The sequence below is a fragment of the Ananas comosus genome, linkage group 7 (assembly GCF_001540865.1).
Source record: "Ananas comosus cultivar F153 linkage group 7, ASM154086v1, whole genome shotgun sequence".
Lineage (NCBI taxonomy): Eukaryota > Viridiplantae > Streptophyta > Magnoliopsida > Poales > Bromeliaceae > Ananas > Ananas comosus.
The window spans coordinates 166,742-188,366 of record NC_033627.1 but is presented as its reverse complement, the minus strand read 5'-3'; the positions used below and the strand labels follow the sequence as shown (position 1 = coordinate 188,366).

The window sequence follows — 21,625 nt, the reverse complement described above, 5'->3', positions numbered from 1 at the left end:
AATCTTTGATAGGGACCACGCATAATCCTTACGCACAACGTACAGATGATAAACTGATTAGCGGAAACTGAAGTCCTAACCGAAGATCTTCAAAGAGATAAGCTGAGAATCGAGGACCACATAGTTCAAGATACATCATCTTATGATATCAAGCTTAGATCACAATATAATGGCTGCAACTTGACAACTTACTTTTATGTGCTTTTCATAGAACAAAGAATAGTGCCACTTACTGCCTGCTTAATCAGCTAGAATGCAATTTTTACATGCATTTATCACATATAGATTCAAAATAGCAGAGTGAAGGGTGAAGATAGAGAAGCAAAGAACTATATTGCACACAACCTGCTAATAGCTGGCCATATTTACATCTCTATATGTACAGGTATGGACGGCATGGAGCAGTTACTACGTAAGAATTTACAAGGGAGGAGGAATTCTGTACATGAGAATCTATCCCTAAGCCCGAAGAGGAATGGTCCCTATGAGCGAATTGTATAAACATTGAGGACCAATATTTACAGGTTTCCAGCTTCCCCTTCATCTAGTTTTTGTGACAAATATTTTCAAGGTAAGTTGTGCTTGTGCATATGGATATTAAGATGGTTAGGGCCTAACCAAACCAAAGTTGTAGAGAGATCTTGCCCTAAACAAGTTGCTAAAGAGGAACCATGTAGGTGATTCTTGAGGGGTCTGGGTTTGCTCGGGTTGTCCTTTCACTTGAAGAAAGGCCTGCCCTATTAATTGCCGGATGGTGTCTATAGTCTTTGCATCCACAGTATTTCCTGTGGTATCAGAGACATAGAATGTGTTAATGGCTTTGCCTCCTCTTGTGGACACCTCGGCCCTTGTGACAGTGAGGCTGTTCTCGCGAAAGATACGGGTAATCTCTGATAATAAACCGACCCGATCGCCTGTACACAGCTCAAGCTTCAGGCCCTGCAAAACAGTATCGTGTTATAAATATGTGTAAAGACGATTTATGTCAAACATTATCCATGTTAGTCCATGCAGAAGCATTAAAAAAATAAAATTTAAAAAAAAAAACAAAGACGAGGAAAGAGGAATTGATAGGATCTAATCAAACTCTGTTATGAAAACCATATCATATAATCTGAGTCTGCTCAGAATTTGATTCAATTATAATAAAAACTAGAATAGTAGAATACTCGCTGTGCTAACTAAGCATAGTTAAAAACTTGAACAGTTGATGTGAGGGTGCTATAGATAAAACAAGCAACTGCTATAGACTAATTATGTCATTGCAAGGCGAGTACGAAGAAGCAAAACCAACCAGCATAACATGAATATACATGAATATAAAGCTGGGATATATCTATCAAATTATTCCAAACTTGATATAGGGTACATAGATTAATATAGGGAAAACTTCAAAAAACCCGCTTGTGGTTTCAATTTTTTTCACTTTAGTATCCTGTGGTTTAAAATGTATCAAGTTAGTACCCTGTGGTTTCTCACTTTATCACTTTAGTACCATGTGGTTTAAAGTGTATCAAATTAGTACCCTGTGGTTTCACACTTTATCATTTTAGTACCACTTTATCATTTTAGTACCTTGGTACTAAAATGATAAAGTGCAAAACCACAGGGTACTAACTTGATACACTTTAAACCACAAGGTACTAAAGTGATAAAGTAAGAAACCACATGGTACTAACTTGATAAACTTTAAACTACAGGGTACTAAAATGAAAAAGTGTGAAACCACAGTGGGGGTTTTTGAAGTTTTCCCATTAATATAAGTGTATGATGAATCAATTTCCTGCAACAGAAAGGAAAATATTCAAACAACAATAAAAAGGATTCTCTCTGCTTGAATGACTTCTCAAAACTAGTTACCTCAGACACCCTGCGCTCTATAGCTGCTTCAAGACACTGGATTACTCGTTCTCTTTCAGCCTCAGAGTTAACTGGGAACCCATCTATATGCCTGATGTAGAATTCCTTCACGATAAAAAGATAAATTATTGCAAATAAGGAACATTACTCCTTGTACTAACAAATAGCAAGGCAAAAGCAACATTAGCTATACCTGGTAAGCTTCAGGGCCTTTTGTATCGACATTGGCATGAAAAATCACGTACAGCATATCCGTCAACGTGCAAACCGTGTCGAAGAGAAGTTTCGGCCTATCCTTGCACCGAATAGTCACCACAGAATAGTCCTTATCATTCCAATTTCGAATAACTACAAGGAGCCGCTTGATACTCTCATCATCTTTAATATTATTGGGTCTCTCATAATCTCGATCATCAAACATCATTTGATGAAGCCTTCTCTCTGTGTGGGTCCCACGCGTAGAGACTGACGTCATGGCTCCTCCAGAAAAATTGTTCCCTTTGAGCAAATTATACAGGCGATCCGTTATTCCCTGAAGTCGTTCTGGATCACTGATAGCTAAATCGGTATCTTCATCAGTCACATGCATAACAGCTGCAGCTCTTGTGTTATGGGTCCATATCTCAGCATTCACTACATTACACTTAAGGTTCGTGAGCACCGCGCTCACTTCAGAGAGCAAACCCGGCCGATCGGTTCCAGTGAATTCGATTGAAGTGTAGTTCGTTGAAGGAGCGACACCTACCAATCTCCTTCGTGAAGGCATATAACGAGAATCTGCCCCTAAGGACTGGGTTGATATAAACTATATTTAGATGGATATAATGTGATAGAAAGAAAGAAGTCATCAAATTGAAGAGCTTTTTCTTTTCTTTACCTTTCGAATGTAGTCTGCAAGGCCACTAATTGTAGCTTCATCTCTCAGCTTATTACCATCTCGGTCGGTCACATTGAAAACTGCAAGCCCGTGGAATCATTAATCGCTTGGTTTTGAACCGAGTAGAAATGTATGTTATCATAAAATAGTGAATTTGGGAGTATACCATCCATGAACCATCCTCCATCTGAGGTTATGTAGGCTTTGGTTATGATGAGATTTAGATCTGTAAGCACCTGGACTACCTCTAGGAGAATCCCATACTTATTTGCACTGTCGACCTACAAGATTAATAAACAATTAAATAACACAAAAACAATCTCTTCCAGAAGCTAATGAATTTAAAACAGAGATCATCAGTTGAGAAAAGAGAATAAGCTTACTCTAACAACTGTTGCATCGACAGCAGATTCATTGTCGATTACAACTCTGAGAAAAGAAAGTACAAAAAATGATGAAACATTTTTATATGCCGTCATGGAATCGGATAAAGAATCAGATTTGTCTGAGTAACAAAAGCAGTACCTTGGAGGATTCATCTTCTGTATGAATTTTTCATATTCATCATCACTGTCCCATGTAGGACCAAAGCTTGCATCTAAATAAGAGATTGATACGATAAAGAAATGAGAATCTAATAAAGTTCATAACTTGCACAATAAACTGCCCTGAAAAAAGAAGGAAAAAAAATAGTAGTAGTGGATGGCATAGTGTATTACTAGGAAAAAGGAGATACGTAGGTTTTCAGATAAAGAAACCATATAACAAGGAAAGTTGCGAAACCCTTCGAAATATATATTCAATAAAAGGCACAGTTTTGGCGACAATGGAACAAACTGAAATAGGATTCATGCGGGTCAAATTCCCACAGGAACCAGTCAGAATAGGAAACTATACATTACAAATCCAACGGGAAGTAACAATCATCTAGAAGACCATTGAACCAAAAAAAAAAGAAACTTCACCAGCGCAAAAACAGAAAATCGTGGCAAAGAACACAAAAAGTTAGAAACTTAAGAAGAGGGATGCATCTGATACACCAAAAGTAAGAATCCCAACATTACAAATCGAACCCAAGTTCAGGAATCGCAAAACTAGGAGATAGTTGAAGAGAAACAGAGCCACTAGAGGCAGAAGGGAAAAAAACCATCACAAAAATAAACCATTCCAGGAAAAAAAAAAAAAAACAAACTTCACAAGCCAATCAATAGAAAACCTAACCACGCGCTTCAAATACTTACAAAAACAGGAAAAAAAAATTAAAAAACAAAACCCAATTTGACAACTTTGAAATGGAAATTGAAGGGAAACCACCACGAAACTGATTAGAGAAGGTAGCAGCACCAACCCATTTCGAAGCGAAGTGAAGCGATTTGGGGATCTCCTCCCACACAAGACTAATCGCTGCGGGTAGCGTGAGAACACGAATCGCCCTCTATACAAAACTCCCCCCACCTCCCTGTTTCTATTCTAGCAAAAGGGTAGCGGAGAGGAATTCCCGAGAGGTCAACACGACGCGACAGTATGATCCAAAACCAGGAGCAGTTGTAGTTGTAGGCCGCCCCCCCTCTCTCTCTCTCTCTCTCTCTCTCCTCCCCCTACCGCCTCTCTCTCTAGATACCTCTCTGTTCTCTCTCTCTCTCTCTCTCTCTCTCTCTCTCTCTTTCTGACTCGGCCACCACGAGCTCGCGAATACGCCGCTTCCGAGTTCCAACGGAGCAGTGAGCTAATCTCGGGCCCCTATAAAAAGTGGCATGCGGAGTAAACATAAAACTCCCCACGTTGGCTTGAATCGGGCCTTTTCTGCGGACGCGGTCGCATACGGGAGAACGCCCAACCAACCATAGGTTCAGATTAAAATTCTAATATATTAAGATAAAGGCGAAATTTTATTTAAATTTAAGCTAAATTATATATCTCTGTCAAAAACTCAAAATTCAATTTTTTACTTTTCCTTCCTATTATTTAAAAATCTATATTTTATTTTTTTATAAAATAAAAAATATTCACTTCGCCTCCTGCCATTAGTAAACAATTAGGGTTACATTTATAAAATATTATTATATATTTTTTATGCCAAAAATATTCTCAGCCTTCTTTTCTGTGAATATGGTGAAAGTCAAAATGGTGAGGGACAAAATGGTCATTTTGTCAGTTCACACCGTACCCTCTGTGAATATTTTTTATTATATAAGAGGATAAAGTATATATTTTTAAATGACAGAAGAGAAAGTAAAGAATCAAATTTTGATATAATTTAGCCTTAAATTGGAGATCAATATATCTGCTTTTAGGCTCCGGTTTATTTGTGTTAGGCAACCCAATGAAGAGGACTCGTTCGTGGGCGCGCGTCAGGTAACAGCTGCATCGAAATTCCCAAAATTTATTGATTACAGCGTTAGGTAACAGCGCGCGTTAGGTAACATTTATTTTATTTTTTAAATTTTTTTTAAATTTGGCTTAGTATTGATTATACGCTTGATATCTTAAAAATGAATTTCATTAAGTCTTATCCCATAGACCCATTATAGTAGCTACAATGATATATCACATCATCTCGCGTACGGCCACCCCTCACAAAAATACAAAAACTAAAAAAATTTAAAAAAAATCACGCCATCTGTACTTCTAGTCCAAATACGTAGAAAATAACTGACCGTGCTTAGAATAAGTGATAAAAAATTTAATAATTGATACCTGAGATTTTAAATTTGAATTCTAATTGATGCATTTACTTGCATCACAGTATCATCGGTAGATTCTGAACTTATTTCGCTCAAATTGATCCACTCCAGTAAAACCGGCCATAGAAAAAAAAAATAATAAACTAAGACTAAATAATGATGTGCTTCTTTTTTTTTTCTTTACATCATTAGTAAGTAAAAGGAGTTTATGATCCATCCACATTGGAATCTACTTTAGGATATAGAGCGACCAACCACATCTTAAAATCTCTCTCTCTCTGTAGGTGACTTGTCTTTGCTAACTATGCCGAAGAATCCAAATTAAAAATAAATTTGCTTATTTGATTACGGCACGAATATATGGTACAAACTAAATAATACAATAAATTGACCCCTCCTCTTATATTTCTTTATTGATGCACTAATGAGTCAGGCCAACTTGTGGGAAATGAAGCAAGCAGAGTAATACTAATCTAAATATATAATAAGCAGTGAGACGAGACAAAATATCAACGCTCGTCTCAAGCTTTTCTTTCCATTGGTCGAGCATAATGCTGCCCACTTAGTTGGAGTGTAAGCTAATGGGCTGATGCGATATTTAACGAATAAAAAAAAAGAGGGATCGAAAAATTCTTAATTAATATTCAAACCTGCAATAGTCTATTCTCTTAATTATCAATAAATAATATGTTAGGTAAGTCTCATCCTATTGATAAAATGTGATAATAGTTGCCAGGTGTCCATAAATTATAAAGTGTGTGGAGCCTCCTGCACCTCTGTAGTTGTTTAGGAGCATGGTATCATCCTTCGCTCATGGTGAATCTATTTGGACAACAATAATTCGCACACTTCCAACGTGTTAGCTCATAATTAGTTTAAAGTTTTAAGTTATCATGACATCAAGTGGGAACATGATCTTTAGCATTTAACATTTGATATTTATAGTTATGCTCGCCTCCTAAGAGATCATTCTTCTATTACAATGAACGCACACGAAGAAAACAAGAATTTGTTTCTTTTTTAGAAAAAGGTAGCACGCTACCCGCTTCATTCAATTAGACTGTTAAAATCGGAACGGCGAAAAAATAGATCCAGAAAATAATTTAATGCAAGAAAAGAAAAGATAAGGAAAGAACACACCGATATTTACGTGGTTCGGCCAACGGCCTACGTCCACGGGCGAAAACGGAGCAAATAATTTATTAATGTCGAAAAGACGGAGTACAAGAAAATCTCTCAAAAGATCAAAACTTAATTAGATCCGAAACGCCGTAACAAGCAACTCCAAAAGTGTGTTGGCTCCTCAACCCGTACGGACTCCAAAGTGGCGTTAATTAAAGTCTCCGCGGATCCATGCCTCACCGTACGGAACATGAATGGCTTGGCTTAATTAATTAGACTTGGGTCTAATTAACATTGCGGCATTATTAGAGCTTGCCTTTAATTAGAGCACGAACCACCAACAACTAAATTAATTTTTATGGTTCTTAATTTTGTCGCGGCTTCATTAACTTGGCCGTAGCATGTATATATAATACATATCTCCTAATTAGAGTCTAATTCTAATTAGATTAGAATTACACTCCTAATTATAATCCATATATGTCAAATTAAATCTAAATAATATCTAATCCTAATTAGATTAGGATTTATCCTCAATTTAGATAACTACAAATATAAATTAAAATTTAACATAGACGATGAACTAAGCTACATGGGTGAGACAGCAGGGCCTCGAGAACGGCGAATAAGCGAAAAGCGAAAAAAAAAGAAAAAAAAAACACCTATATATATATATATATATATATATAACTCTTTTGAAGTTTGTTAATATAAAAATGGACTGTGCTCCGTCACTTTTCTGTTTGATCAGTCAATTACCCTATAGTTAATAAACAACTAAGATTAATTAGCCCGGTAATGATGCATGGTTGCACCTAGCTTGGCATTAATTAGAAAGTTTAAAAAGAAAGTTCAACGAACCCAATGTGTGTGTGTTCCCAATGTGTGCGTGTGTGTGTGTGCGTGTTCCTGGAGATTGTAATAAGTGACCATGCACGTAGGCATTTCCACATACTATATCATGTAGTATTCAAATTCAAAATTTATCATAGTAGGGTACCAATTACTATCTGCTTTAAACGAAAATAATAGTTTTTTTTTTTTTTTTGAGAGATAGGTAGCACGCTACCCGCTTCGTTTATTTCATTTAGAAATAAACTTAGCTGAAAATATGAATCAACTAGGATTCGAACTTGTGTCTCGGATATCAACCACCAAACTCTTTGCCACTTGCTCTAGGGACGGTTGGTTAAACGAAAACAATATTAAATGATCGCCTTCATGTTTTTTTTTTATCGCGCAGCACAAGAAGAGGTGCTGGTAAAGGCCGCGATCAATGAACCGATTGCTTTAGTAGAAATGTCGGGGCCGAGATTCGCCAATGCGTTAATGCGAGACCACACTTTAGGCAGGACGTCGGCGAGCATCGTACTACAGTCGCGGCGCCATATGCAGGGCGTCGCGTTGCGACACTTACACAACATCTGAAACAAATGCCGGAATCTTGGCTGTTGGGCCGCATGGGCCCCCACCTCGTACACGGTGGGTCGGAGTACGTGGCCGGCTTTTATTTGTTTTATTCTTATTTCTTATTACAGTGTGTGCGCCCCATGTTGTCACCAATGATATCACGGAAACCATATCCTGCCGACGTCAGCGTCCTCAATTATTGCTCCCGAGTCGCCCCACTCGGGTCAAACCCACACTTGGGATCGGCAGGGGTCAATATTGTGTGTGGAAATTGAAGTTGAATTGGGTTTGCCCAAACAAAATCATGCAAAGATTACTACAGTGCCTCGTGCGATGCGACGGATAGAAAATTACAGTTAAAATAAAAAAACGATGATAAACGAAGAGTAAACGGTAATGAAAGAAACAACGATAAAGGGTGAAATTTATTTTGCCGATGAAGAAAACTGAAGAAAGAGAAAGAAGAACAATTCGGCTTATAATGCAGAGATGTGACCCGGTTCGGTTCAAGCCAAAAAAAAGAGGTTGACCTAGTTCAATTCAAATAAAGAAAGAAAAAAATCAGGTTCATTTCAAGCAAAGAAAAAGAAAAACATGTAGAAGATTTGAGGTTGTTCGGGAGAGCCCACACTTGACAATAATCAATTTGGTTTAAGTAAAGAAAAAAAAAATTCGGTCCAATTCAAGCAAAGAAAGAAAAAAATATATAGAGAATCTGAGCCGATTCTAGTTAGAGCCCACACTCAACAATGACGAACATGTTGTCATGTGACAAATTTAAAAGGTATAATGTATAGGTATAGATGGCTTCCCCGATCAAACATATTGAAATGCGTAGAGGTTTAAATTCCGACTCTCGTTTTTGCAGCTTTTTAATAAGCAAATTCGAATTCAAAATCAGACACTCAAATATTGATGTGCATTTGTAGGCACATACATCCTCTTTAGCATAACATATATCCTCCTCGAGCACTAGATTTATTTGGGAAAGAGGATCTAAGACTGAGTTACTAATCATGACACCTTCTAAGTTATTAGTTCTCAATATAGCATGATTTTGAAATATTATTCTGCTTGTTAAGATTTAGGATGATTTGTGTTCTCAAATTTTCAGCAGATATAGTTATTTATGATTTGCGTTTTTTAAGTTGACTGAGTTGTGATCTTTTTTTTTTTTTCTTCTTCGATTGAAGAATCTTGTTTCAGTTTTGAACTGAATAGAAACCTGTCCAATCAGCATCCCTATCCTTGTTTGCCATTTTATGACCGGCATTTGAGATTAATTACACAATAGTGAAAACTTAGTTGGATCAACTTTCCACATATGATCTTCAACATATCTTTTTTATGCTTTTACTTTCCAGCCAGCAAAGTATTTTTTTTTGTTTTGCTATTTTAAAATTTAGTGAACACAGTCGAGTAGCACGCGTGTGGCTAACAATTGTGACTAGGTCGGGAGAGATTCTGTAGGATCTGATTATCGTAGCAGCGTGCTGGTGGTTAGTCTGGAAGGAAAGAAATAATGCAATTTTTAAAAACTACTATGCTGACCCTCTCTTCGTAGTCGGGCGTATTGAGGAGTCGATAAGAGAGTGGAGGGACTTTTGTTGAGCTGAGTTACTTGTCGATTATTTTTGTTGTTATTTTTTTCTCTTATTTTTTTTAAGTTATTTGTGTTCTTTTCGAGGTCATGTTGCCTCACTGTTTGTAGCTAATTTTATTTTCAAAATGAATGAAGCGGGTAGTGTGCTATATATCTTTTCCTCAAAAAAAAAAAAAAACAATTGTGACTAGGCGAAGGACAAAGTAAGCAAGTTTATGGAGCAAGTTCTTTTCTTTTATTTATTTTTAAATATATAATGTATGTTCTTTTCATTCATTGTTTAGAATTAATGTTCTTTTTTCCGCACTACAGAGCCAAAAATGGATTGATTCAAACTTTAATGAAAGATGCAAATTTGATGCGTATTCCTGATAGTTAAGCGCCCTTTTTTCTCTTTCATTAAAGTTGAGGTTCATCATCCATGTATCACTTCCACTCAGCAATCCAAAGAAATTATTTTAATCTTCCCAAAACTGCCCAATTAATATTCCGCTAGTAGTCGAACTCACCGGAGTCCATTTTAATTAACCACTGTAATACACTGGTTACAAAATTTTACTAATTTCAAAAAATATGTGCTGTTTTATAATTACATGCTATGAGTCATTGACGCCTCAGATTGTCTTAATAGGAAGGAGATATAGAGCGTGGAATATTTTATCATGTGAGGTTTCAGTAAATCTTTGTTGTACGGGCATATTAGATTTGGTACCAGTCCCTTTTAATTCTAAGCTCGATCTTTCTCTCTCTTTCTTTCTTTCTTTCTCTCTCTCTCTCTCTCTCTCTCTTACCTAGATTTTTGTTTCCGTAAACAATCAGCAGAGTCAGCACATGGATGTGCAGCTTCTTCATGTACTAGGTGTTAGTTATAAGCTTGTTCTATTTGTTTATTTTTATTTGAAGAGTTGTGTTTCTTATGAAAAGGTGTGTCCTTTTGTAAGGGTTGCGTCTTTTGGTTTAGGGTCATGTCCTTTTGTGAAATGTTGTGTTGTTTGGTGAAGAGTTGAGTCGTTTCGTGAAGAGTTGTATTTTTTCATGCTCTATAAATAGAGGGCATGTAATTTGTTTGTAGAGTTGTGATGTGTGGATCAAATTGTATTATTCAGTAATAGTGTACTGAAGTTTAGTAATATTAATAAAGTTTGGTATTTTAGTGTTAAATATATTTGTTGTAGTTTATTTATATATTCGCCCTCCAACAATTGGTATCAGAGACAGAACGAAACTTTGTTAAAAAAATGGCCACACAACTTCTCCAAACTCAAATCCCAAAATTAGTAAAAGATAATTATGAGAATTGGTGTATTCAAATGAAAGCACTTCTCGGTTCTCTAGACCTTTGGGAATTAGTTAAAACTGGATACCAGGAATACACAGAGCAAGAAGAAGCTGCATTAATTATAGCACGACGAAACGATTTGAAGGATTTAAGAAAGAAGGATAAAAAGGTGCTCTTCTATCTTTACCAAGCAGTAGACGAGTCGACGTTTGAGAAAATTGCCGAAGCAACTTCGAGCAAAGCAGCATGGGATATTCTTACCACCGTCTTTACAGGAGATGACAAAGTAAAGCGGATTCGTCTACAAAAGCTTCGAGCGGAATGCGAAGCAATCCGAATGAAGGAGTCCGAAAGTGTCGCGGACTATGTTTCTCGCATTTTGGTAATTGCCAACCAAATGAAGCGAAATGGAGAAGAACTAAATGATGAACGAGTTGTAGAAAAGGTTCTTCGTTCCCTCACATCAAAGTTTGAGTATATTGTTGTCGCCATAGAAGAGTCAAAAGATATCAGTACTCTTTCTATCGACCAATTGACAGGATCGCTCCAAGTGCATGAGCAAAGACTACAAAAGATGTCTGAAGAAGAGTCGACTGAGTAGGCTCTCAAGTCAAAATTGAAACTTGATAATAGAAAAGGCAAAAATCATGGAGAAAATAATTATAATAGATATAAGAATCAAAAGAGATATCACAATGACCGACAGAATAGGAACAACAGTGGTCGCTATTCACGACATGAATATGGACCAAAAAGAGGCGGACGAAATAACAATCGCCCAGGATCTTATGGTGGTGCAAAATCAAATATACAATGCTATAATTGTAAAAAATATAGTCACTACAGCAAAGATTGCTGGTATAAGGACACTGAAGGAGTAAATCACTACATCGACAGTACAATAGAAGATGAAGTTGCAGAAACATCATTGTTACTTGCATGTCAAGCTGAAGTTAAAGATCCAGAATATATATGGTTTCTGGATTCTGGTGCTTCAAATCATATGTGTGGAAGTAGAGAACTATTTGTTGAAATGGATGAAAATGTTGATGGCAATGTGAAGTTTGATGATTCATCCAAAGTACCTGTTAAAGAAAACAGAAAAATTATGTTTACATCAAAAAATGGTGAAGAATTTATGACTAACTTGCAGAATAAACAAGCAAATTGGTTGAATAAGATTCAACAAGAAAGAGAAGAATTTAAAAGGGATATTGAAATTCAGAGGAAAGAAATACAGAATTCTATTAATCAAAGAGCGGCGGAAATTGAGACTTCTTTAAGAGATAAAGAGGAAGAATTTGAGCAAAAGAAAGCTAAAGAACTTCAGTATATAACTTCCCAAAAGGATATGATTAAAATGCAGCTAGAACATATAGCATCGCAGTTGGAGATGCTCGCTAGTGAGAGAAAGCAGATTGCTCTTGATCGCGAACAGAGGGAGAGAGAATTATCTGAAATCAAAAGCTCCATTGAATTGCTTAATATTCAAAGGAAAAAGCTGCAGGAGCAAAGGGAGTTGTTGCACAAAGTGAGGGAGGAAAAGAAGGAAATTCAATCATCTTTAGCTGAAAATGATAGAAGTATACAAACAGTGGTAACTTCGTTGGGAAGGAAAAGACTGAAAAATACTATCCCTTGTAATGATGCAGACGTTGAGTTGGAGCCAAGCAGGAAGCTCCAGAAAATAGTGAGACAAAAAAGAAGAACAGATAGGGAAGAAAAAAATAACTGTGCTCCTAAGGGTAAGCAACCATGCTTGAGTGATGAAAACCCTGAAATTACAAATCGAACAGGGCCAGAGAATATACTGAAAATGTCAGATGACGTGCTGTTGTTGGATTCGGTTTTCAATGGATCAAAAACAAAAAAAAAAACCAAAAACAGTTAATAGACAGAGGTGCATTCGATAGTGAAGGACCATCAGAGGAGATTACGATGCCGGCAACTAAGCCAATTGCTAGCAACAATCACTTTAAAAAGCAATATGGTGTGGACTTGTTGACCAATGCATAAAGTAGTTAACATAATTATTTTTTGAAAAGACATGTCTCTTTGTTTAAAAAAGAATATTTCAAATTAAAAGGTTGTCTCTTGAATTGGGACACTTCAAAGAGATGTGTCATTTGGTTTTTTGAAAGTTTTTCATACCTATAAATAGTGAATGAATAGTTGATTTTTTTTTTTTAGAGCAACTTAACATTAAAGGAAAGTGAAACATGGAGAATAAAGTGATAGTAAGAGTGTCCTACAAAAATCTACTTCAAGAATACTGTCAGAAAATGAAGATGCCACTGCCACAATATCGCACTTATCAAGAAGGACCTATTCACATTCCAGAATTTTATTCATTTGTCGAATTCGGAAATTCTACTTATATGGGCGATGTAAAAAGATCAAAGAAGGATGCAGAACAAGATGTGGCTCACTTTGCTTTTATGAGTACCATAGGTATGGTATCTCTTGATCAAAGAAATTTGTATTTAGAGAAACTTGCAAAAAATTTGGAAAAAGAAAATATGGCAGTGAATTTGGAGAATAAATCCCTGGAGAACGTAATCAATGAGCAGGCCTCTAAAATTAGGAGTTTGATTTCAGACAAGATAGTCTTACAGGAAAGACTCCAAGATTATGAAGACCCGATCGAAGAAGATGTCGACAGTTTTGCATAAACAAGCTTAAGGGGGAATGTTAGTTATAAGCTTGTTCTATTTGTTTATTTTTATTTGAAGAGTTGTGTTTCTTATAAAAAGGTGTGTCCTTTTGTAAGGGTTGCGTCTTTTGGTTTAGGGTCATGTCCTTTTGTGAAATGTTGTGTTGTTTGGTGAAGAGTTGAGTCGTTTCGTGAAGAGTTGTATCTTTTCATGCTCTATAAATAAGGGGCATGTAATTTGTTTGTAGAGTTGTGATGTGTGGATCAAATTGTATTATTCAGTAATAGTGTACTGAAGTTTAGTAATATTAATAAAGTTTGGTATTCCAGTGTTAAATATATTTGTTGTAGTTTATTTATATATTCGCCCTCCAACACTAGGTGAAGTACCCACATGTTGAAGGACAAAAGAACAAAGTGAATTTATATCAATCTGGCGCAACTTAGTTGCTGGTGCAAGGTGGAATTAATTAACTAGTTCATCGAGCGATTTACAAATCAAATTTCATACCTTCTCCCCAACTCCATCTTATATTGGGGAAGAAATAGATTTGTGATTAAAGGAAGATAGACGACAACTTTTTTCTTCGTATTTTGGTTTGCAGACAAAGCAGCTAATTCTGGGAGATAGTGTTAAAAAATATCATCAACTAAGAACTAGTAGATAAAAAATAAAAAAAAAAGAGAAAACTTTAACAATGCTTTATGTGGTGAAGCACATTTACAATTTATACTATACTATAGAATGATAAAATATATATAAATTGATTATAAAATTTAATTTTGTTATTTTGCGAAAATATAAGAAAAGAAATATTAAGTCTTTGACAGCTGGAAATGATCATCAACGAAGAATTGATAGATTAAAAAAAGGGAAAAAATTGTATAAAATCGTTGACGATAGGATTTGAACCTGCGCAGGCAAAACCAAATAGATTTCGAGTCTGTCTCCTAAACCACTCGAACATATCAACATATATACAAGTTCATCAGGTGGTGTACGTCATCTATATTTAGACAGTAAACAAATTCTCTACTTATTTATACATGTAAGTAACTTGATATTTTATACATTAATTTAGAGAAACTTCATAGAAACATCTTATTCATGTAAATAACTTACATATTTCACACATTAATTTAGAGGTACTTCATAGTAACATCTTATACATAGAAAGTTCGTAATGACTTAATTAGTACTACCCCCATGAGCCTTAAACCGATATATATATATATATATATATATATATAATATGCACACATTAATTGTTTGCTCTTATTAATTTGTACACGTCGTGTGTGTAAATATATTCCATTTTTGCTCAAGCAGTAGGATAGGAAGCCTGCATGGCAATACCGCAGAGCCCTTCCTCAGAATTCACATCTCTTTCCATCCTTATGTATCCGCTCTCACCCCACGAGGAGCCCCACGAATTCTTAATCAGCCAATATTTGGTCCCGTCACTCGCCACGCCATATCCCACTGCAGTGACCCCGTGGTCCAGATCGGTCCCACAGTAGCCGGTAAACACGCCTTCCTTGTACAGCTGGAAGGCATTCCCGCCGGCGTCTATGGCCACCGACACCGGTTGGTTGGCCACGGCCTTGAGAAGAGCGGCCTCGTCGTTTGCAGGCACATCTTCGTAGCCTGAGATCGAGGCGGCGGCCGAGCCAGCCTTCCCGGTGTTGCACGCACCATCTGCCCCCTTGTAGGGGTAGTTGGCTTCCGTGGTTAGACCCCGGTTCTTGACGATGAAGTCGAAAGCCGAGTCCATTAGCCCGCCGTCGCATCCTTGGTCCTCGCCATTCACATCGCAATCCACAAGCTCTTGCTCTGATAAGGAGATTAGCTTACCGGTGGAGAGCTTCGTGATTCCCTCGGTCGCAGCTACTGCGGAGAATGCCCAGCAACATCCTATATATTTTGGTTGTAGGTACGTACTAGCAGATTAATAAGCGTGCTCATCAATAACCATGCAGGAATAAAGGTTTTATATATATATATATATATATATATATATATATATATATATATATATATATATATGCCCACCCAATTGCATATTATTATGGTGGGCTACACCCGGCCGTACTATTAGATCTTTACCTTATATATGGGTTTATGTGTGGAAATATGTAAGACATATATTTCTAACTACATGCATGTACGTGCTCGTCTACTTTTCAAGCGCAAATTCATATAAAATCAATAGAGCAAAAGCAGCATGCATGTGATATACTTGATATATTTCTTGAGGGTGGTATGAATACTTGATATATGTATATTGTTGCGGTGAATTTCAATTAGTAGCTCAGCGCACTGCCAAAACCATTAATTAGCATCACAATGGTAATTAGAAATGGTGAATTTATGCAGTAAAAGATTCGAGTTTAAGATGGAGGGATAGATGTGTAGAAGACCTGATTAATCTCAACTCTCAAGAATAAGAGAAGTAAAAATAACAAAGTAATTAAAGGCTCTCACCGCATTGTCCTTGATCCTTGACAGGAGTAACCGCACCTTTAGTCCTCCAATCCATGCTCACAGGCTGTACTGCAGTAACATTTTCATACTTGAACCGCTTTGTTGTGCTCATCGCCGCACCCGACTTCCGCTTGAAGCCATGATACATGGCCTTGAATTCATCATTGGTCAGATCAGCAAATTGGTTTAACCCAAGCTTGAACTTGTGGGTTTCTGCGTTGAACGTTTGAATCAACTCAAAATTGGATTTAAATATCTCAAATCGCTGCCTTTTCTCTGCAGCATCTTTGTACGCACGGCCGTACTGAGCCATCCACTTCTCGTGCCTCTCTAACACCGACATCTCGCCAAGCTCTCGAGAAGCCGAGGCGTAAGAAGTCCATATAGATAGAATAAGCAAAGCCATGCAAAGGCTTTTGATCATGCAAAAAGCCATCATGACTAATTACTAGCTAGCTAGGATTGTTCACAAAATGAGGTGATGATGAGAAAGAAGTTGAATCTATGTATGCACGCTTAAACAAGGGGTCGTATATGGGTTTATATAGAGATCGGAGAGATATAGGCTTACGTACGTAGTACTCAAATTGCTCGGTTGTTCTGGTGGACGAGAGGGATTGGTGCGTGCGTGCCGTGCAGTATATATGTTTAGTTTCAGCGTGCTACCACATTTGAGAGCGATGGGTTAGATTAATGGCTTCAAATATATATGTATTTTATTGGTTTTAATTATTGTTTTCAAAAACTACTACTTGATACTACCGTGAGATGCTATATCTCTCTTTCGTTTGATGATTCCATATATTCCACACCGTGCGTGGGATTGTAGAATGCATAATAAGCGAAGGTCACTGTACGTAGTAGGGTGGGATCTCTAGCTACTCTGCGTGGTCCGGGTTTCTTTGTCTCGGATCTCCTAGGCGAAGAGAAACAGTGACAAAATGTTTAGCAAATAAAACAAGTTCAATTAAATTTAATCGTAACTAGTCGAAAAAAATATAAATTTTCAATTTGAAACTTTTACTTGTCTTACAAAGAAAAATTATTGATTGAATTTACTTTTCTTTTTTCTTTTTCTTTTTTTTTCCTTTGGAAGAAAACAGGTATACCCCTCGAGATTAATTTGATGGAATTTGCTTTCAAAACTTTTACCACTGCTTTTTAAAGAAACTTCATTCAATACAAAAGTTTTATCTAATTAAGCGTCAGCTAAACCAAACAGATACATGTTGGTGTTTATTCGGACTTCCCGATCACCATCGAGGTTATTAAATATTATCTCCCTCCGTGAAAGCCTAGCTGGTTTCTATATAAACTAGGTAACAATCAAGATAATTGCTTTTGTTGGTTTCTCTTCGTTGTGTTTTCTATTTTAATTATATAAAGCAGTTACATACCATTTTGTCTCATCAATTAACGTAAACCTCGCTCAGACCAGTTTTTCTGTGATCGCACAGATTGAACCCACAATTAATATCGGTGAAATTAATGTAAGGCGTTTCATAACGCAGGGGAGAACGTACCTTGGGGGCAACGACGCCCGTTATTATTATATTAATTAGACTTGAGATTATGTAGTAGCCCGCCACAAATAAATATATAAGACCATAAATTGAGCTATATATATATATATATATATATATATATATATATATATAATTATATATATATAATATGTGTTGTGTGTGTGTGTGTGTGTGTGTGATTAAAATTAAGGGTACTTTTGTGCGACAGATTAACAGTCCACAAGATTAAACAGCTGACGAAGTTTTGGACCAGTTTTGTCTGACAGATTGTAGTTTTTTTTTTTTTTTTTTTTTTTTTTTTTTTTCCGCCCCTTCGATTTGCCTTGCTCATGTAGTCTAATTCATTCTTACAATGAATGAAGCGGGTAGTGTGCTATCTATTTCTCAAAAAAAAAAAAAAAGAAGATACTTTTTGTAGTGTAAATCCAATTGGAAAACAAATAAAGAACTTGTAATTATTAATTCAATGCCCATATTATTAGGTAGGTATATATTTGTTTGATTAAAATAAAGAACTTGTTATTGCTGATTAATCGTTTCTAAATATGATCATCATATTATTCTTAATTAATTTGATCTTCAAAATTTTATTTGTTTGAAATAATGCGACTGCTATGCGGCGCAATTTCGTAATATTTGAGAGCCGTGCACACGGGAAGGAAGGATGGGGACAAATGAGCCCATCCAATTTGAGCTCCACGGTCGATTCACGGCCCAGCATAATTATTTTTTCTAGTAGCAGAATTTTTCAGGCGGCGCAAATTTTGGACAAATGCTAATTTCCCAGAGCCCATCAACAAGAGGAAGGCCCGGTCCCGATATCGACAGAGCCCAGTATGTAGGGTTTGTAACGAGGCAGCGCTGGGACCGGCCAAGAAGCGGGGGTCAACGATTCAGTGTGAGAGGCGAGGGGCCCGAAAGATTCAGATTCTTCGCCTTTTCCCCCGGCGTCGGGAGCGGCCGGTGGGTGAGGGTAGCAGGTCCACCACCCTGCCGTTCCTTTCGTCAGCTTGTTATTTACTATCACCAATCTAGGAGGAGGAGGAGGAGGAGGAGGAGGACGGTGGAGGGAGATCTAGAGAGAGAGAGAGAGAGAGAGTTCGACGATTTAGAGGGCGATGGGGGGATGGGCGATCGCTCTCCACGGCGGGGCGGGCGACATCCCGCTGACGCTGCCCCCGGAGAGGAGGGCGCCGCGCGAGGCCACCCTCCGCCGCTGCCTCGACCTCGGCGCCGCCGCCCTCAGGGCCCGCAGGCCCCCTCTCGACGTCGTCGAGCTTGTGGTAATCCCCCCCATCCCCATCCCCATCCCCATTCACACCCCTCCCCCCCGTCCGTCTACGTACGAGTTTCTCTTCGCTTCTGTCCTCGTTTGGGGCCTCCTGTTCTATTCTATTTCGTACGACAATTAGTTATTCGCTCATAGCAATCAACTGTTGTGTTAGACGTTTCAAACTTCTGGAAACAGCAGGTATCTGCCTCACTCAAAATCGCGACTCGCGACGCACACCCACCAAAGAAGAAAAGAAAAGAAAAGGAAAGAAGAGAAAAAAAGAAAAGGCCCTTGTATTTCCGAAGTAGAGAACAAAACAAATATACATTCTTACAATTTAAAGATGTACACTATTGATTCCACTGTAGCGGCCTATTCCATAGTGCGGAGGATATGTCTGATGTCTATCTGATTCGCATGTCTAATTCCCTTGTCAAGAGGCCACGCGGTCTCTGTTTGTAGATGCTCACGCGATGTTTCAAGAAATTCTTAATTTGTCGGCTCTCTATGCTTAAAGGCGCAATCCTGACCGGGGTGGTGGTCTGTTTTCTGCTTAAGGTGAAGTGCAGTAGCAACTGTTCATGTATTCACTCTGCTCCCACGGTAGTTGCAACTGCTTTATGGAGGAAACCGGGCCCGCTCTAACCTGCATTTTTATATGTAGATTGATATATGTTGGCCTACAAGGAGCTGAATAAATTCAAAGACCACTTCTTTTCTCAAAAGGATCTAATAGCTGCATGCATCTTCTTGCATCGCAAGTTTAGTATTCTTTATTCGAAGGACGCATAGCGTTTCAGTCTCTATTCTCTAATGACCGTCCGGTGATTACTAAGACGACTATTCTTACTTCAACATTGCTTGAAGAGAAGATACTATGTCAAGCTAGATCACTTTTAATTCTCTTGTCTTATGAAATTGTTGTTTTGTTTGCTACAGGTTCGCGAACTGGAAAACTGTCCCCACTTCAATGCTGGTAGAGGTTCTGTTTTGACCGCTGATGGTACGGTTGAGATGGAAGCGTGCATTATGGATGGTAACACTAAGAAATGTGGAGCTGTATCCGGTCTCTCTACTGTTGTCAATCCCGTATCTCTTGCACGACTTGTGATGGAGAGAACTCCGCATATTTATTTGGCCTTCGATGGGGCCGAGGCCTTTGCAAGGGAGCAAGTTAGTGTTATCCGCGCACCTTTTATTTTTGTGTTTCCTGTATGGTGAAGATTTGCACTGTTAAGCTAGGAATTTGACTAGGTAGTGCTCGTAACATTGTTTTCGCACAAGGATACATTACTTCGTTCTAATACCGTGGAGCCATATGTAGTAGATACATAAGTTCCTACATACAAACAATACATACATACATATATCGCATAGTCCTAGATTATTGGTGAACTATCAGTTTTTTTTTTTTTTTTTTTTCCTTTTTTGCGAAGTTAACTGTCAGATTTGTACTTGCCCTTTGTTGACATTCAATAATTTCTTTCTTCAACCTTGTTAAAGAATATAATGTAATAACCATCTAGTTAAGAAGTATGCATTGTTATCATCCTATTTTTATTTTTTTGGTTAGTTCTTAGTTGTCTGATAAATGGTTGTATGGATTGGTTTCTCGAATATTACTTAATTGCCATTAATTGTTTATGTTTTTTGTTTTCTTCCCCATCAGGGTGTAGAAATTGTAGATGCAAGTCACTTTATCACTCCAGAAAATATTGAAAGACTAAAGCAAGCAAAAGAAGCCAACAGGGTTCAGGTGTACTTCTCAATTTCTCTGAATATGCATCGAGCAACTTTTTTGTTTAAGTAATACTTTGGTGTTTTAATAGCTTATGTAATGTGAACTTACAAGTAGAACTGTAGAAGCCCCCTCACTACATTCATCGTTGAGTTGTGATTATGAATCATCATCAGTAGACAGCCATTATATCTGAAACCATTCTTGCAGCCGTTTCATTTTCTTTTTAATGCGTTAATACTGCTCATGCATTTATTTTTGCAGATTGATTACACCCAGCCAATTAAGGGGCAGCAACATCAAGAAGCACCATGCATCAAAGGCGACAGCCAAATTGGAACCGTTGGATGTGTAGCAGTCGATGGTGATGGAAATTTAGCTGCAGCAACCTCCACTGGTGGGCTGGTAAACAAGATGGTGGGCCGGATTGGCGACACTCCAATCATAGGTGCAGGGACGTATGCTAATCCCTTTTGTGCGGTTTCAGCCACAGGCAAAGGTGAATATATTATTCGAGCTACTGTTGCTAGGGATGTTGCTGCCCTAATGGAATACAAAGGGCTTTCCCTTAAAGAAGCTGCAGCTCATGTGATTGAAAATGTCCCAAAAGGAAACGTAGGCTTGGTGGCAGTATCGTCCGAGGGAGAAGTAGCAATGCTTTTTAATACTACGGGCATGTTTAGGGCCTGTGCAACGGAAGATGGTTATGAAGAGATCGGGATATGGCCGTCTCGGGTAGATGGCTGAACCAAGGGTTTCAAAAACATTGGTAGATCATTATTGTCGTAAAGGACAACTATATTTCAAAAGGACTGCTAGATCAGCTATTCATGGTTGGACCATTTCGTGTGCTGTAGACAAAGACTTATTTGTCTCTCTCTCTTGCTTTCTATTGATTGTTGTGTGGTGCGAAATCTTGTCATGCTAATTCTGTACAGAACGCTAACATCTAGGAGGTCGAAGGGTTGTTCTAACATATCGATCTGCTGAATGAATTCGTAGGTTATCTTGAAGCTACAGTACCTTGTAAAACTTTTAGGATGAAAGATTGCTGGCATGCAAAGAAAAAAAAAACTTATACAAGTTTTGGTGGAAACACAAACCAACTAAGATTT

The 21,625-nt window shown here is 37.6% G+C and overlaps 4 protein-coding genes across 4 annotated transcripts; 2 read left to right on the top strand and 2 right to left on the bottom strand.

Moving 5' to 3' along the window:
* On the bottom strand, positions 302 to 4,471 carry LOC109713409 (ACT domain-containing protein ACR4-like). Its single transcript, XM_020237472.1, has 8 exons — positions 4,086 to 4,471; positions 3,263 to 3,335; positions 3,121 to 3,166; positions 2,904 to 3,018; positions 2,738 to 2,817; positions 2,054 to 2,650; positions 1,861 to 1,965; positions 302 to 939 (listed from the first exon to the last, which is right to left on the bottom strand). Exons 1-8 carry the CDS (start codon positions 4,087 to 4,089, stop codon positions 607 to 609), a joined length of 1,353 nt encoding a protein of 450 aa, XP_020093061.1. The 5' UTR covers positions 4,090 to 4,471; the 3' UTR covers positions 302 to 606.
* Positions 10,867 to 13,507, top strand: LOC109712710. The gene is made up of 3 exons (XM_020236451.1): positions 10,867 to 11,432; positions 11,673 to 12,681; positions 13,115 to 13,507. The coding sequence occupies exons 1-3, from the start codon at positions 10,867 to 10,869 to the stop codon at positions 13,505 to 13,507; spliced, it is 1,968 nt and encodes a 655-aa protein (XP_020092040.1).
* LOC109713122 (senescence-specific cysteine protease SAG39-like) lies at positions 14,600 to 16,474 on the bottom strand. Its single transcript, XM_020237088.1, has 2 exons — positions 15,974 to 16,474; positions 14,600 to 15,403 (listed from the first exon to the last, which is right to left on the bottom strand). Exons 1-2 carry the CDS (start codon positions 16,410 to 16,412, stop codon positions 14,811 to 14,813), a joined length of 1,032 nt encoding a protein of 343 aa, XP_020092677.1. The 5' UTR covers positions 16,413 to 16,474; the 3' UTR covers positions 14,600 to 14,810.
* Positions 18,203 to 21,438, top strand: LOC109713497 (isoaspartyl peptidase/L-asparaginase 1). Its single transcript, XM_020237614.1, has 4 exons — positions 18,203 to 18,782; positions 19,712 to 19,945; positions 20,442 to 20,528; positions 20,775 to 21,438. Exons 1-4 carry the CDS (start codon positions 18,618 to 18,620, stop codon positions 21,255 to 21,257), a joined length of 969 nt encoding a protein of 322 aa, XP_020093203.1. The 5' UTR covers positions 18,203 to 18,617; the 3' UTR covers positions 21,258 to 21,438.

Excerpts from the sequence above, each read along its gene's own strand:
- LOC109713409 (XM_020237472.1), bottom strand. Across the intron at positions 2,818-2,903 it reads TGGAGGATGGTTCATGGATG|TTTTCAATGTGACCGACCGA; the intron begins GTATACTCCCAA and ends ACGGGCTTGCAG. Across the intron at positions 2,651-2,737 it reads TTGCAGACTACATTCGAAAG|TCCTTAGGGGCAGATTCTCG; the intron begins GTAAAGAAAAGA and ends ATATCAACCCAG.
- LOC109712710 (XM_020236451.1), top strand. The coding sequence starts at position 10,867 with ATGAAAGCACTTCTCGGTTCTCTAGACCTTTGGGAATTAGTTAAAACT. Across the intron at positions 11,433-11,672 it reads TCTGAAGAAGAGTCGACTGA|TCACTACAGCAAAGATTGCT; the intron begins GTAGGCTCTCAA and ends TAAAAAATATAG. Across the intron at positions 12,682-13,114 it reads ACGTGCTGTTGTTGGATTCG|AAAATGAAGATGCCACTGCC; the intron begins GTTTTCAATGGA and ends GAATACTGTCAG.
- LOC109713122 (XM_020237088.1), bottom strand. The coding sequence starts at position 16,412 with ATGATGGCTTTTTGCATGATCAAAAGCCTTTGCATGGCTTTGCTTATT. Across the intron at positions 15,404-15,973 it reads CAAGGATCAAGGACAATGCG|GATGTTGCTGGGCATTCTCC; the intron begins GTGAGAGCCTTT and ends CAAAATATATAG.
- LOC109713497 (XM_020237614.1), top strand. The coding sequence starts at position 18,618 with ATGGGGGGATGGGCGATCGCTCTCCACGGCGGGGCGGGCGACATCCCG. Across the intron at positions 18,783-19,711 it reads TCGACGTCGTCGAGCTTGTG|GTTCGCGAACTGGAAAACTG; the intron begins GTAATCCCCCCC and ends TGTTTGCTACAG. Across the intron at positions 19,946-20,441 it reads AGGCCTTTGCAAGGGAGCAA|GGTGTAGAAATTGTAGATGC; the intron begins GTTAGTGTTATC and ends CTTCCCCATCAG.